Source organism: Protomyctophum bolini, assembly GCF_963924005.1.
Source record: "Protomyctophum bolini genome assembly, chromosome: 6".
NCBI classification, from domain to species: domain Eukaryota; kingdom Metazoa; phylum Chordata; class Actinopteri; order Myctophiformes; family Myctophidae; genus Protomyctophum; species Protomyctophum bolini.
The window spans coordinates 19,117,862-19,135,341 of NC_137867.1; the positions used below are offsets into that span (position 1 = coordinate 19,117,862).

A 17,480-nucleotide genomic window follows, 5' to 3' on the forward strand; every position below is an offset into this window, starting at 1 on the left:
CACGCATGCAAACTGTGACACGCACACACGCACACACACACACACACACACACACACACACACACAGTCACACACACACACACACACACACACACACACACACACACACACACACACGGCCAGGTGTGATCACTCAGCCACACAGTCTCAGTAGGATAAACATGTGTGGCTGGGCTGAGCTACGGTCATCAATCTGAAATGCGTTTGGTGTTGAACCATTGAAGCAGTGTTACATTCAAATTAACATTTCATTTCTTAAACATCTTCATGAAAGTAGTAGGGTTATCAGTGATAGATAACATATCAAATAAGAATGGTCTATTATATGGTTTATCTTTATCAGTGGTTCGTAACGTGGCTGAGCATGAAAAAGATCATGATCAAGTTCAACTGATGATATTATCACGTCTGCCATTTTACTTCATACTCTGGGGGAGGGAAAACCTCCTATAGGTTACATTAATACATAAAGCCTTTACCTGAGACAGAATGAGTTGACCATGATACTTCTTCACAAACAGTCGGAAGAAGTCAATGAATTGCTGTTCTCCCACTTGAGAGCCCAAGAACCTGAGAAGGAAGTAGCCCTGGATGGAACACAAACAATCGACCAAGACAACAAGATCCATCAAAGACAATAAAGTGGAACACACATTCACATCCATTACAACTCAAAAGTCCAGGTAAAAATGGCACTGCAGGCAGGACTCGCATAGAATAATGCATTTAATTAATTATCTGCTCCTTCATTCCCTTCACTACTCAATCCTTCCTTCCTCCTGCACCATAAAGCTAAATTCCAATACCCAAAATCTCTCACTCGGTCACTCCAGCATGGCAAATTATGGTGAAAATGGTGACCTGTCAAAATATGTTACCATCATGTGGACTTCATACAACTTACATGGAGGACTTTAAATATGTGGCCTGAATACCGCTAGGTTGAACTCTGCTAATGAACAAACTGCAACGATTAAAATTCAGACACTATTATGTGATTGTCTACACGCTTGTCACAAATTTCAGCTGGTCACCAATTTCACTGTAACACCACCATGCTGGAGTGAACGAGTGGCCTAGATTTTGGGTATTGGAATTTGGCTTTGCAGTATAATGTTCCCTCCTTTCTTCTTGTTCATTCTTTCACTCCCTTCCACCCTTCAATCCTCCCACCAAGCAGGGCTCTCTTACCTTGAGATAGTGAACTTGCATGAATGTCTTGTCAGGGTTGAGGGCATGTTTAACCATGGAGGAGCCAGACTCAGTCACCTGGCCTGTTTTTTCCATGTTGGGTCTACAGAAGGGCAATAGACAGACAGACAGAGACAGTTAGAGAGAACAACGAATGAAGAAAGGTGAGCACAGTAGAGTATAGAGTGTAATCTCTGCCAGGAGGCATACCCTGCCTCCCTGCATCAATTCAGTCTGTCTGGGGCATTTGATGACAATGTTTTGGGGTTGTGTGCGAGTATGAGGCACAGGGCAATGAGGGGAAGGGATGTAATAAATTACATCATTATGGGTAGACAGGCTACATGGAGACAAATCTTTGCATCAGTCGACTCGGTGTCGTATGCCTTTTGAAGATCCTACATAACCGGATATCCTTTCATCCTTTGCGCTTTGGCTGCCATTAAGGAGAAGAGCTATTACGCTCCACTTGGATTGCCCTGCTTAACGAATGCGCTTGGATGTAATTCATTTTGTAGTGCCCTTTTGCTTTGCTCCGTGGAGTTTGCAGCGTGATACTTGCTGCCAATGTGTACACACACAGTACTGTATGTAGTGTACTGTGTTGAAGTGTGTGATTCACGGCTATATTGGGTTCTCTAAGCCCGTGGCAAACAAGGGTAAAGCACAAGCCAGCTGGTGTGCAACATTTGGCCAGTAGTCAGGGCGGATGTTAAATATGATGTAAATATTTAATATGTAAATAATAATTATGTAAATAATAGGTTATTGCTTTCTTAATTAATTATGAAAGATGAATATTATTCTATTTCCAGTCCATTGCATTAACTAAAAGTTTTGATATAACATGAATGTCTTAATACATTTTATGATTATATTGCAGCCATTTATGGATCACCTTGCTCAGCATGACGCTGAAGCTTGACCTTCCTTCTCTCAATTGCTTATGCTAAGACTGTTCTGCTTGTGATTCAGCAGTGTATTTCATTATTCTATTTAAATATGCGGTTTCTTTTACTTTTTTTAAGTCTCACACACACACACACACACACACACACACACACACACACACACACACACACACACACACACACACACACACACACACACACACACACACACACACACACACACACACACACACACACACACACAGTAAGAGTACAATGTCAGCAGCCACACTCCAATCATCTCAATGGTGAGCAGTACACTGCCTGCCTTATACAGTAGCTGCCCGAGGCAGACTTCAGATTTATAATGTCATACTACAGTATAGTGTGTATTACGACTTCACAGCAATACGCTCTGGCTTTACAGCCCATGACTCACAAATGATGCTTACATATGCCTAAACATACTTAAACATGATACTGATACACACATACATACCTGTACATGCATATACTCACTCACTTACACTAAGATAAAGGTATGTGTCGCTCAGTCTCTCACACATGCTTTGTCTAATTCTTACACACACAATGGCAAGCACTCTCTCTTGCTTCTTGCCTGCATCACTGACACACATAGTGTGTGAGCGCCGTGCGTGCGTTTCTCTGTGCAGTACATTACATCATTTCATGTGGTGTCCTAGCATAGACTGAAGGGAACACCAAAACACTGTTGAGGCCGACATATAATCAGGGGTTACATTTTGTATGCTTTCCCATAACACCATTGAGGATGACAACTGCTTGGCAGATATTATATTGGATGCATTTGGTTATAATTTATCAGTAGGGGTTACATTTTTATGCTGTTTGCAAAATATAATTACCAGTCACTACCAGTTAAAATGTCATAAGAACAGATGTTTTTTTGGATGTTGTTGCAAATCAAACCAAGACAATAGGCACACATTGAAAAAATATATAAAGAGGCTTGTCATTACACTGCTATGGTCGAGGTGAAAGACAATGTTAGGCAAAACCGATTGCTGTTATTGTTGCCATCACCTGGGTCTGTACTGTGTACAGGCACTCAAATGATGATCAATGTTCATAATAAATAACAAATACTATACCAGTTATTTGAACCCAACATTTTGCTCAAGACACGCTAGTGAGAAAATCCTAATTAGCCCTTCACTAAGTCCCTCCCCAACCCATCCTTGTCCAATAGGCACGTTAGCAGCGAAGAAAGCTTGACCTGCATAGCAACCGTTGCTAAACTATTTGGATTGGCATTGGACAATCGCTTTTTGGGGTGGGATTTAGTGAAGGGCTAATTGTTCTTAATTTACAGAAAACCTTTTTCCATACACTCACGAGGTCCTATTCCTTTAAGACCTCGGGCTCTTGCGTTTTGACACGGCGCACACTCCCGTGCGAGCACATAAAACGTGGCCGCGCCTCCGCTTCCCCATTTCCTTTTCTTCTGCATTACAGAACGAACCAAGCTGTGTTATCACTGAGAGGACCAGCTCACACGGGCAGGTTTGGAGATATTCCACCCAGACCCGAGGGCACTGAACCTCTGGGTCTGGCCCGTGAGAGGATGAACCTCCATGACGTACAGTAGGCCTACCCGCCAATGTGCATTCAAACACAAATCCCCCATCTTCACCCATGCAGAGGAAATGAACACGCATACACTAAGGCAATAAAGCGCAAACAATGTGGGCTGCTGTGTGCAATGATAGTTTCAGTTAGCTGGTATTGATCATGCAGGCAGAGCAGATTAACTCAGTGTGCCAATACAGGGGTCTTCAAGGATCAGCCCCCTGCCGAGTCGATAGACCAGGCGCCTGACACCCCCCCCCCCTCCCTCCCTAACAATCAATATACCTCTCATCACCAGATCTGCACTCACACACAGGACTTTCTGGCAGAACCACACACACACACACACACACACACTCTCTCTCTCTCTCTCACACACACACACACACACACACACACACACACACACACACACACACACACACACACAGTTGCACACACAAAGATACCATTTTCAACCCATCGTCATTTAATTGGCCCTCACTAATACCGCTCATTATGAAATTACGATGCCTATCGATGATGTCACTGGTGGGTTTCTGAACTGCCCACTGCCCTCCTCAGACCCAAAAATGGCATTAGTGAAGAGAAAATACATGAAGATACGTTTAAAATGTGTGAAGTGGTCCTTTAAGTGTGTTTAAGCAAAGCACCAGAGACACAGACACGCTCAGTCACACTGCATATCAGAACAATCTGTTTCTCAGCGTTCTCCCATCAATCATTCAGTCAGTCCTCAGTATCAGCCGTTTCCACTTTCATAGGATCATTTACCTCAGTGGTTCACAAAGTTGGGTCCGCGTACCCCCAGGGGTCCTTGAGGGGGGCACCAGCAATAAAGACGTCATAGAAAATCTAAAAGCACCACAATAGTGGTGATGCGATGAGTTGTGATCGTGCAGATCACAATTAATTTTTGGAATTTGGACAGAATGTCAAGGAGATGGCGTGGGCTGGAGCAGTGGTTTTCAACCAGCTGTCCAGGGACCACCAGTGGTCCTTGAGAGGGTTCCAGGTGGTCCCTAGCTAAATGACGGAGAGTTGGTAACCAAAGGGACTAACTCTTGAGAGCGTAACATTAAACCAAATTTGGTTTCATTTTACGCTCTCAAGAGTTAAAGATGGAGTGCCACATTTTTTTTTTTTTCCCAGTTTTTCATGTGTCTATGAGTTGACAGTACTTCAATAGACACCCAGGAGTCTGTATTTAGGGTTTCTTCCTGGAGGCTGAACCCTTGACACTCAAATGAAATAAACAGTAATATAGTGACATCACACTATATCAGACCCTCCCCTAACCTCTCCCCCTTTATCATACAACTACAGCTGTGGGTGCGGCTTCAGTTCAGGTGGACAAAATCTCATCCAACGACAATATTCAAAGCTTTGGGACTGAGAGGCTAAATCTCATCACATGGTGTTCCGTGGCTCAAACGCTGAATAGACTATGGACATTATGAAAAGGGCAGAAAACCACTGGGCTAGAGGGATGACAAGACGAAATGGCAAAATAAGGAGAGCTTTTCACCAAAGCTATCTAGCCATGACTAGTAAGCAGATGACAATGGCGGTGAGAGCAGAGACTAGGGGAGAGGATAAGAAGAGGAGGGGCGGTGTGGGAGAACGAGAGCAGGGAGCCGTTTGGTGAGCTCAGTGGACTGAGAGAGGAAGTCATCAGCTTCCTGGAAGACTCAATTCCAAAGAATCATAGTGTGTGTGTGTGTGTGTGTGTGTGTGTGTGTGTGTGTGTGTGTGTGTGTGTGTGTGTGTGTGTGTCTCTCTGTCTCTGCTGGCTATAGAGGACAGATACATGGATACACCTCTCCTTAGCTAGTATTACTCTGGTCCCAGTTCAACGATGACGTAATGTTGTAACTGGTCCCAGCAAACCAGGCACAGACTTACGGTTGAAAAAAACTTGGCTTCACTTTTTGGAACCAAGTAACCACAGTATACTGCTAATCAAATTACAACTACATACTCTGTATGTAGTTGTAATGTGATTTGTAATTTGTAAATCTGTGCCTGGTCTGCTGGGACCAGACTACACAGATGACCATATCTCTTACGTCATCACTGAGAGCTAGTCATACATATACACACCGTGTACTCTGGTCCCAGCTCTCAACGATGACGTAATGTGGTATCTGGTGGGACCAGATTACACAGATGCCCATTTCTCTTACGTCATCACTGAGAGCTAGTCATACATATACACACCATGTACTCTGGTCTCAGCTCTCAACGATGACGTAATGTGGTAACTGGTCCCAGCAAACCAGGCACAGACTTACCGTTGAAAAAAACTTGGCTGTCACTTAACCAAGTAACCACAGTATACTGCTAATCAAATTACAACTACATACTCTGTATGAGAGCCCACGGTAATACACACCATGTACTCTGGTCCCAGCTCTCAACGATGACGTAATGTGGTATCTGGGACCAGATTACACAGATGACCATTTCTGATGACGTAAGTCATACAACATTATGTTTCTGGATTGTATAAAAATCACGCAAATGTCAAAAAGTTAACCATTAAGCTTAACGTCGTTGTAGTATATAACTAACTAAACCAAACAGAACTTTAGGATAAAAGACAGAAATCCATACCATTTCAGAGAAGAGAATTTTTCTACAGAACTGACTACGCAGACTACTTTCTCTCTCGAAAGTACTTGCACGCTCTGCTTGCGCACTAGTAGGCCATTTATGGCCTACTAGTGTGCAACAAGCAAGTATGCACTCGGCAGAGTGCAGTTCTAGTTTATTATTATATTTATTATATATTATATATATTTTATAATTTTTGGAAAATAAATTAAATTAAAGCTTTTCAAAAGATTGTAGATCTGCTATTTTCACAATATTTAACTGGAACTGGGTCAAACAAAATGTAATTCCTATACGATTCCATGTGCTTGTCAGGGTGGGTCCTCCGTTCAATTTGGGGGTCACGGCCTGAAATGTTTGAGAGCCACTGAGCTAGTCAAGTACAGTATTCACCTAGCTGGTTGAGAGCCACTGAGCTAGTCAAGTTCAGTATTCACCTAGCTGGTTGAGAGCCACTGAGCTAGTCAAGTACAGTATTCACCTAGCTGGTTGAGAGCCATGCATACGTGCATTAGGACAATTTGGGCTGTATTTTGCGTGTCTTAAGTACCAGGTCTTATTATCTAACTTGAGTAAACTATAGACCTGGAGGCGTGATCAATGCCATTTGGCTATTCTGAGTGGCCAAAGAGCATTGATCACGCCTCCAGGTCTTTAGTTTACTCAAGTTAGGTACCGGTAATAAGACCTGGTACTTAAGACACGCAAAATACAGCCCTTTATCTCTGGGACTCAAATCTCCACTGTAAAAATCTCGTGTTCATTTGGTTCTATTTACACTATTTGGACCACTGGTTGTCTGTGGACCCCAGGTCATTTGTAATGTGAAAGTTTTATCATCTTCGTATAGGTATCAAATACATCATATAGTAAGTTAAACATTACACATTTTATTTTATATAATTCTAATATCTCCCCCCCCCCCCCCCTCCGAACATTTGCGACTACATTGCAAAAGAAGTAGCATTACTTTTGACAGTGCAGAAACATTATTGCCTTCCTTGATGAGCATCAACGACCATCATCACCTGGGCACAGTCACACACACACACACACACACACACACACACACACACACACACACACACACACACACACACACACAGCTCCCCTCTACAGTGCTCCACTACTGAAAGTGACTATCATTTCACTCCAAAAGGACTAGAATATGATGGAATGAATCGATTCATATCGTCGGGATTAATATCGATATATTGTATATCGTAATATCGATATACCGTTACATGCCTACTGTACACTGATAAGACAGAGACTTATTTTAAGACAGCATGATACCAAGTGTGGTGCTTAGTGTATCCGTGCATGTACACGCATGATTTGTATGTAACTGTGTGTGTGTGTGTGTGTGTGTGTGTGTGTGTGTGTGTGTGTGCGACAGTACACAAATGACAAAGAATCTTAGCAAAAAGGGAGTCTTGAATGAAAGGGCCAGCAATGATGGAGTGTCCGTCTTCCCGAGTTTGTGTCAGTGGGTATTTGTGTGTCACACACACCCCGGGAACACGGAGGTTAGAGATGGAGGGGGGTTGATCCATCACCACCGTGTTAGACAAAAGAGTCCCGCCCTTCCTGCTGTCCAGACCGCTGGATGGATGGATGGGTAAATCCCTCTCTTTCACCTTTTCACTTTGGCTGAGATGATTGACTATGCGCCTTAAGAGAAATAGCCGCTCGCTGCCTTAGAAAATCACACAATAGCTCAATGTATCTCAGAATAAATGGTGCTCTTATCTGACTCGTAGGCAGCGCTCGTGCGTGCATGGCTGCATGCGTGTGTAGCCATGCGCGCACCTGTGTGCCTTATAGAGAGAGAGAGAGGGAGCAGGAGGAAATCAGGAGCCATTGCAGACAGAACTTAATGTCACACACACACACACACACACACACACACACACACACACACACACACACAGGTTTATAGCTCTGTGAGCCATATCCTGACAAATTACGCTGGGTTGACTGTGGAAACCGGATAAGGTAGAGCAGTGCTCCCAGCAGCCCAGTAAATCAGCAGGGAGAATGGTGTCTGGCCCAGTGTGCCCTAAATATAACTCATCTGAAATGGACTGATAAACAGCAGCCCCCCCCTCCCCGAGGGCCCCTGCTGGCTCGGGGAGGCGTTGATAGTGACCCACTGAACTTGGAAAGTACAACCTGCCATTTAGCATGTGTGTGCGTGCACATGCATCCATTTGCGTGTGCATGGTAATAGGGGGTGTTTGCGTGTGGTCCTTGGTGAAGTGTCGGGTGTCAGTGTGTGTGCCATCAAGAAGAATATATGGTAGGCGTGCCGTGCACTGTATGTGTATGTATGTGACTATGTGTGTGTGCGTACGTGTGTGTTTCTGTACATTATATGCCCTCTCTCAATATTTCTCCCTGCACTGTGACAACCAAGCGGTGTTTATTCAGCTCATGTTTCACCGCAGCTGAAACGCAGCGCGGTGGTGGAGCCAGATCAGGACCTGTGACATGCAGGCAGTCTATTCTTTTTATCAAAAATGTGATCCCACTATTTTGTAACCCTAAGCTGTAAATTGTAATACTGGGCACTATACTCTCCCCTCTGACAACCTGGGGAGAGCCCCGAACGGAGCTCATGCTTCCTTCACTGCATGAGGAGTGAGCAAGCCGCTTCTTATCACCGGACAGTTTCCCCGGTAGGAAACAGAATATAGACGATCGCAAATTTACATCTTAATCCGGTCCCATTCATTTGGAAAAACAGAAATGGTTGTCGTTGGGGTTTCTTTTACGCATGTTTTGCAGCAAGGCACGCTGTTTTCAAACGGCTCTAGCTTGGGAATGCCATGTACAAATGGAGTACTTTTTTCCGCTAAAAGAAAGGGTGACATGTACTGTGTATATGTATGTATCAAAGCCTGTTCCCAACCTTGGAGCAGCCTGGATGATTGGGTACGTGTGACCTCACAACGCACCCCGTGTTCAAAACCAATAGTTACATTAGCGATACCACTATAGAGAATAACAAAAAACAACCGCATGCCAAGGCTCAGAAAACAGTCATTGCGGTTACGGGCCTGCCATTCCAAAAGGATTATTTCAGCCAAAAAAGTGGATCCAATTCTGTCACACACAGAGCTTCATGTGAGTACAGTGTTCCTTTATGCCCCGACACGCTCCAAGGTGTGAAAGGTTTTTTTCCTTCGGAAATAATATATGTAATTATTTGTGGATACAGTGCTAATGCGCCTTTGAACAACATAATCCATATCAAAAATGTATGCACGCATCTGTGTGTGTTGATGGAATCCCCCCATTGCATTGTTGATTTAACCCTGTCAGGTGTGGCGAAATCCACCCCATAATGCCCCCTAGGGCTGCCTCATGGGGGAACACACCCCATAATGCCCCCTAGGGCTGCCTCATGGGGGAACACACCCCATAATGCCCCCTAGGGCTGCCTCATGGGGGAACACACCCCATAATGCCCCCCCAGGGCTGCCTCATGGGGGAACACACCCCATAATGCCCCCTAGGGCTGCCTCATGGGGGAACACACCCCATAATGCCCCCCCAGGGCTGCCTCATGGGGGAACACACCCCATAATGCCCCCCAGGGCTGCCTCATGGGGGAACACACCCCATAATGCCCCCAGGGCTGCCTCATGGGGGAACACACCCCATAATGCCCCCCCAGGGCTGCCTCATGGGGGAACACACCCCATAATGCCCCCCAGGGCTGCCTCATGGGGGAACACACCCCATAATTCCCCCAGGGCTGCCTCATGGGGGAACACACCCCATAATGCCCCCTAGGGCTGCCTCATGGGGGAACACACCCCATAATGCCCCCAGGGCTGCCTCATGGGGGAACACACCCCATAATGCCCCCTAGGGCTGCCTCATGGGGAACACACCCCATAATGCCCCCCTAGGGCTGCCTCATGGGGGAACACACCCCATAATGCCCCCTAGGGCTGCCTCATGGGGGAACACACCCCATAATTCCCCCCAGGGCTGCCTCATGGGGAACACACCCCATAATGCCCCCCAGGGCTGTCTCATGGGGAACACACCCCATAATGCCCCCTAGGGCTGCCTCATGGGGGAACACACCCCATAATGCCCCCAGGGCTGCCTCATGGGGAACACACCCCATAATGCCCCCAGGGCTGCCTCATGGGGAACACACCCCATAATGCCCCCTAGGGCTGTCTCATGGGGAACACACCCCATAATGCCCCCTAGGGCTGTCTCATGGGGAACACACCCCATAATGCCCCCTAGGGCTGTCTCATGGGGAACACACCCCATAATGCCCCCAGGGCTGCCTCATGGGAACACACCCCATAATGCCCCCTAGGGCTGTCTCATGGGGAACACACCCCATAATGCCCCCAGGGCTGCCTCATGGGAACACACCCCATAATGCCCCCTAGGGCTGCCTCATGGGAACACACCCCATAATGCCCCCTAGGGCTGTCTCATGGGGAACACACCCCATAATGCCCCCTAGGGCTGTCTCATGGGGAACACACCCCATAATGCCCCCAGGGCTGCCTCATGGGAACACACCCCATAATGCCCCCTAGGGCTGTCTCATGGGGAACACACCCCATAATGCCCCCAGGGCTGCCTCATGGGGGAACACACCCCATAATGCCCCCAGGGCTGTCTCATGGGAAACACACCCCATAATGCCCCCTAGGGCTGTCTCATTGGGAACACACCCCATAATGCCCCCTAGGGCTGCCTCATGGGGAACACACCCCATAATGCCCCCCCCTATAGGGCTGCCTCATGGGGGAACACCCTGATCGACTTCCAGGCAGACATCCAGCATAAGCCACTATGACATTTAACCCTTTCACAAATACGCAGCTTCACACATAAAAACTACTGAAGGAGGGTGAACCGGCCGACATCCGCTCTCTCTATATGGGCATGAAAGGGACACAAACAAAATATCTGGGTGGGCATTCATTTCCAACTTGCATCGTTCCAAGTAGGCAAAGAACTCCATATATGAGCATAAAAGGGGACACAGACATAATATCTCTCCAAGTAGGCCATTGCCCAACGGGCACTGCTCTAGTATAAATAATTAACTGATAATGGATTGAATACTGCCAAGTATACAGTACAGTAAACATTAGATTTGGGGGTAGCAAATTCAGCAACAATTAGAAGTGCACAGAATTTTGATAATAAATGTTTTAAAAACAATGCATCCATCTATAAGTGTCTCTAACATGTGTTGACATTGTGTTAAGAGCACATCATTAGTGAGGCACTGTAGTTAGAAGGCAGCGGCGAGTATAAGTGCCGTGAAATCAATGCAATATAGATTTTGCCGTCCTGTCGTGCATTTCTAGCAGTCAGCAGCGAACCTTTTCTACATGTGGTGAGCTGTTTTTGTTTAGAGACAGAACTATGTTCCAGAATCTCTAACCTCAAATAGTTAAACCCTGAGACAGGCTGACTGGGGCTTGAACCCATAATCCCCCTGGTGACACTGTGATTCCACCCTGGATAAAACAACCTGGGTGTTGGTCCCACACTGTCAAGATGGAGAGTGATTGTGTGATGCGTGGTGTGTGTGTGTGTGTGTGTGTGTGTGTGTGTGTGTCCCCGTCCATAAGCACGCACATGTCTGTGCATGTGGGCACGTGCATGAGTGTGCTAAAGACATGACAGTACATTACACCTTGATATATATCGTTTGGCCGCACCCGCCACACCTGCATTCTAGGAATGTGAGCGCGTGCACACACATGCACACGCGCGCATACACACACACACACACACACACACACACACACACACACACACACACACACACACACACACACACACACACACACACACACACACACACACACACTCCATTCTGCCCCAAAACCATTTCAACATACCTGTACAGACTCAGTTAAAGGCTAATGTAACCTAAGGTGTCCTCCAAGTTCAAAAGATGGAACTTGTTGGAAGGGTACTCTTGAGGGTGCCCAGAAGCCCATTTATCATGAATGTTAACTATGTTTGTGCTCAGTGACGGGAGGGCACATGTGCTCTGCATAAACCTGTGGCCACAAAGATAATCAAAACTAAATAAATAAAACGCTCAGTGGCTACCGTGACATTGGAAGTAACAGTCATCCCCACATTTGATGACATTACTTTTACACAGGAAATGAGGGGTGTAATAGTCTGAGCTGGTACTATACAAGAGCACTGTGTAAAGCAAGCTCTTCCCATGAGCAGCCATTTCTGTATGGTGGCAACTCAAAGGCTTTGGGTTATCAGAATATAAGGACAATTTAGTTTAATTTGAATAGCCAGGATGGCAATTTGGGCTGCAACTATTGAGTATCTCAGCCAGGCTGAGGTGTCCATGAGTCCATGAGCAAGACACTTAACCCCTAAGCCCCCTCCCAGAGCGCCTCAGTATGACAACCTCAGCAGCCAACAACTGGGAGAAGCTAAAAAAAATCCCCTGGTATGTGGGATTAATTGTAATAATTACATTTCCTGCCCTGCAACAGATTATGCTGCATAACAAGCAATTGCAGAAGTGCGAGTTTGAGTCAAGCTCTCATCGTGATCTGCCATTTTATCAAGCAGAAGGTTAATGTATCAGAAACCGTTTTAGCAGCTTCCGTTATTTATGGTCCACGGCCTTGCAGAAATCACGACCACAACTGCGCCGTGTTAATGGTGCGCCCATCAGCCTCTGGAGGTCCATCAGACAGACTGTTGGGTTGATCAATGAGTCACACTCACCTGAGGACCTGTAGCTGCTCCTCCGAGTTGTGCAGCTCGTCAGAGAGTCGCCTCCACCTCAGCAGTGCTTTCAGGTCACACTGCTCTGCTGTCTCTAATGGGGAGAGCTGAAGCCATGGAGAGGGATAGGCGGGCAGGAGAGATGGAGGGGAGAGAGAGAGAGAGAGAGAGAGAGGAGAGAAAGTGTAGGAGGTAGCAGGGGGTGGGAGAATGATTGAGAACAATAGATATAATAAACACAAAGAAAAAATATACATACAGATACATTCCAACTTATTGTTTGAATGGAGAGAAAAAAATCAATAAAGATGGTAAATTAGATTAGACCTTCCTAGAAAAACGCGGGCAAAAATCCTTGATTCTGTGGGCTAAAATCCTTGAAATATGCGGGATTCTATGTGATTTTTTTGCTGGAAGTTGTGAAATATGCGCAAAGTTGCAAAATTTGCAGAACATTTTGAAATGTAAAATATGCAAAAGAATATGCAAAATATGCGCAAAGTTGTGAAATATATATGCAGGGATGTGATTTTATGCAGTGAAATGTGCAGGAAGTTGCAAAATATGCGGGACGTTTAAAAATAAATTACCCCTCCATAATCTGTGCCATTTGGCTGATTATGTGGTAAAATATGCATATTTGCATTTTTCTGGAGGGTCTAAAATTAGTACAAATTGTGTTAGTGTGTTTGCCTTGTTGGCCACTTTTCTTTGAGCACCAATAAAATGGCAGTCTCTACTCAGTTAAATGAACACTATGGATTTTACTGTGTAGCTGTCCCTTCGGAAAGTCACATGATTAAATAGCACAGACGTGGGAGAAACATTTCTGGGTAATTCTAGACGGTGTGTTAAGTATGGGAGTATTAGATCTGTAGCAACATGAAAACCCTGAACGTCATCACACCCTGCCCCACCTAAATCATCTGTTTCTGTTTTTCCACTGCCTTTATGATGGAAACATACATAGACACAGATAAACACAGGGCCTGCTACTCTGTTCCATGTTGGAATTTAATGTTCCATACTGATGACAGTCAACATGGAACTTCAGCTACACAAGCGTCGCCTTGGGAAAGGTTGGGACCAAAATGGCGCCAATTAAACTTTAGCATGTCAAAGTGAGTTTGCCAGAGTAACTGTACCGTAGCACTTGCCCAAATCGAGAGGATCATGTGTCAGTGGTTTAGGAAGCTGAAGGAGAGGCAGACAAAGGAGACTACAATATAAACATCACAAACCCTGATCCGTCTTGATATTGATTTTAATGTTTATTTTCTTTCAACCACTGAGATATGAGACATGATGACTTTCCAATGGCCGACCTTTTCAAGACGGCCGCAGTAAACTGACTTAGCGAAGACCACATTAAGCATTCAGTGATATTTCAGAACACATTGCTAGTAGCATAGAATGCTGTAGCTTGAAATGCACTTTGATTCCCACAGCTTGAACCAATCCGAGAGCATACCATGTGATTACACATGGAGCTGCATCGCCTGTTTAGATTACTGGATCGAAAGAGTGGTTGCCGTTTCAGGTAGCATGCTGCATAGACACAGTAAATGCAGTACACAGTTAAATGCCCACTCGTTAAGTGGTCACCATCTTGGGCAAATTCCAATACCTGCTGAGCTTGGGCCCAGATGATGTCCTCCAGGTAGGTGGCAAAGCCCTCGCTGATCCATTCCTCGGTCCAATCTCTTGCTCCTATAGCCAGGCCAAACCAGGAGTGGGCCAGCTCATGGCACAGCCTGGAACCACACAGAGACCGGCCCCTCTCACCGGCACCGTCAGCACACAACACACTCTGAGACAGAAACACAACATGGGGACTGGGGAGAGACAAGAAGAATAAAGCAACACATGTTATTTGTGCTGTGTTTCTGGATTGATTGATTGATTGAATATTGTTTGACTGTAGTCAAACACTTGGTCTAAAAGAATAAATCAATTGTGACTGGGGTAACCTTTTTTTTGCGAGGATGAGGAACAGTAAGTGTAACTGTAAATACATTATGAGATAGATATAAAGTGAGAAAGATGCAAGGAGAATGAGAAAGAGAGCTACAGAGACATAGAGATGCAGACATAGGTATCAACCCTGCAAAGTGATCGTTATTGAGGGAATGCACTGCACCTATCATTAAAGAGGAGGATGCCGTCTCAGTGACGCCATGTGTGTGACGTGTGTTCTTCATGTTTGTATGTTTGTGTCGTGAGTACACCAATACTGTGTGTTTATTTTTCTCTATCCACATTACTCTGTTACTGCGTTTGAGGACAGTTTAATCATCAAACTGTTTCGACAAAACTGAACATTCCTTGGAACTCAATTATGAGGAAATTACCCTCCATTTACCTTTAATCCGTAGCATCATCAAAACAAATACACGGTTTACAGGGTTATATTCCAGAATGTTGTCATCATACACCAAAAATATCTTCACATTCATCCCCAGGCCTGAAGTCTTGCAGCATTAGTCAGATGTTTTTGGTTTTATTTGGCAGGGTGATACAGTAGGTCTACTTTCCTTCACTTCCACAGTTTGCAGACATTATCACCTAAACCCCTCAAGCTATAATTTACATGCTAAATATGATTGAAAACATGACCCTTAACTAAATTTTGAATGACCTGTCTTCCTTACTAAAGGGTAAACAAGATGTTGGACTAGAGAGCGTATGTCATGCAACAAAGGACATGAATTGAAGCCTAGGTTTGCTTCACCCTTCCCTTAACCCACCAGGAAATGTCATTTAAAAACTAAATTGTGTTAGGAAAGTAGCTTGTGTTAGGAAAGTAGTAGTTCAGGCATTTAGCAGACACTTATCCAGAGCGACTTACAAAGTGCAAGTCTGGAGTAAGCGGCATTCACCGAGTCAACAAACAGGGTGAGCATTGAAGTAACCGGAGTGCAAAGAGAACTAGTTCTGTACGTCAGTGGTTCTTAAACATTCTCATGTGCCACGGACCCCCGTCTGAAAATATTCTGTACCAGGGACCACCCTAAGAGATTTGTGTACAAAAACGAACAGATGTACACACATGAAGAGATTTCATGCATTTATAGAGAGATTATTCAAAAAAGTATTTTCAAAAACTACACAGCCTACTCAGGAACAATGCAAGTCCGCAAGTTGAGAATGCATGCCCCACCTGGTTATGCAATACCTGTTGTAGCCATTGTCGCGTTGCGTCACGTAGTCAGCATAGTATGGAGTATATTGCGAATAACCAAAGTATAAAATGGGGTGAAGCTGTTCTTCATTTTGCTGGGGACGCCCTGGAACACCCTAAATGCCCTGGAACGCCCTGGAACACCCTAAACCCGTAGCGTGGCGGTCTGCTATTTTTGAAAAATCATGAAAATGTAGTGCAAATCCATCCATCCATCCATCCATCCATCCATCCAACTTTAACAGCTTATCCGTAGTCGGGTCGTGGGGGAAACAGCTCCACCAGAGTGCTCCAGACTTCCCTCTCCAGAGCAACATTAGTGACTTCCTCCTGGGGGATACCGAGACGTTCCAAGGCCAGTGAGTCGATGTATTTCCTCCAACTGCGCCTTGGTCTGCCCCAGGGTCTCCTCCCAGTGGGACGTGCGTCGAGGACCTCCCTAGGGAGGCGCCCGAGAGGCATCCTAACCAGATGCCCGAACCACCTCAGCTGACACATTTCCCGGCGAAGGAGCAGCGGTTCTACTCCGAGTCTCTCTTGTGTGACTGAACTTTTAACTCAAATCATTGCTTCTGGGGTGTCCCTGGAACAACGTAATTTCAGATGGGGGTCGGCGGCCAATTACATATATTTTTGGGGGTCCTTGACATTAAATAGTTTGATAAAGAAACATAGGGTTTTTCAGAAAACGGTCTGATTTAGAAGACATTTGTAGAATCGTTCCCAGGTCTAAATGGGTTAAGAACCAGTGCTGTACGTACTACAATGTAACTTCGTATAACATATAAACAACATGCATCTACACAACAAGTGCAGATGCAAAGAACTACAGTAAGTGCTGGGGTCAGAAAAGGTGAGTTTTCAGACTGCTGTGAAAAGGTTAGCCGAGGATACATGGCTGTTTGTCTTCCCATAGGAAAAAAGAAAAGAAAAACACAGCCTGTGTCAGATTAGAATTCACATACCTCTCTCTATAGGCGACCGTGTTGGTTTGGTTTGTGCATGTGCTTGTATGTACAGTCTTTAAGCCAAGGTGTGACATCTGATCAACCTTGACAAATTCAACAATCCACATGATAAGTGGCATAGAGTGATTTTTGTTTCCACAGAGAGATGGCTTAAGCAACCTGTGTGTGTGTGTGTGTGTGTGTGTGTGTGTGTGTGTGTGTGTGTGTGTGTGTGTGTGTGTGTGTGTGTGTGTGTGTGTGTGTGTGTGTGTGTTTTGC

The 17,480-nt window shown here is 45.2% G+C and overlaps 1 protein-coding gene across 1 annotated transcript in view; it reads right to left on the reverse strand.

The window, feature by feature from the left end:
- The window catches only part of aopep (aminopeptidase O (putative)), a 108,092-nt gene that overhangs the window by 64,766 nt on the left and 25,846 nt on the right, over window positions 1-17,480 (reverse strand). Inside the window, exons 7-10 of the mRNA XM_080766567.1 lie at window positions 14,701-14,908; window positions 13,074-13,180; window positions 1,192-1,294; window positions 480-587 (exon numbers count right to left, since the gene is read on the reverse strand). Coding sequence (XP_080622693.1) covers window positions 480-587; window positions 1,192-1,294; window positions 13,074-13,180; window positions 14,701-14,908 — 526 coding nt within the window. The remainder of the gene's footprint in view (window positions 1-479; window positions 588-1,191; window positions 1,295-13,073; window positions 13,181-14,700; window positions 14,909-17,480) is intronic.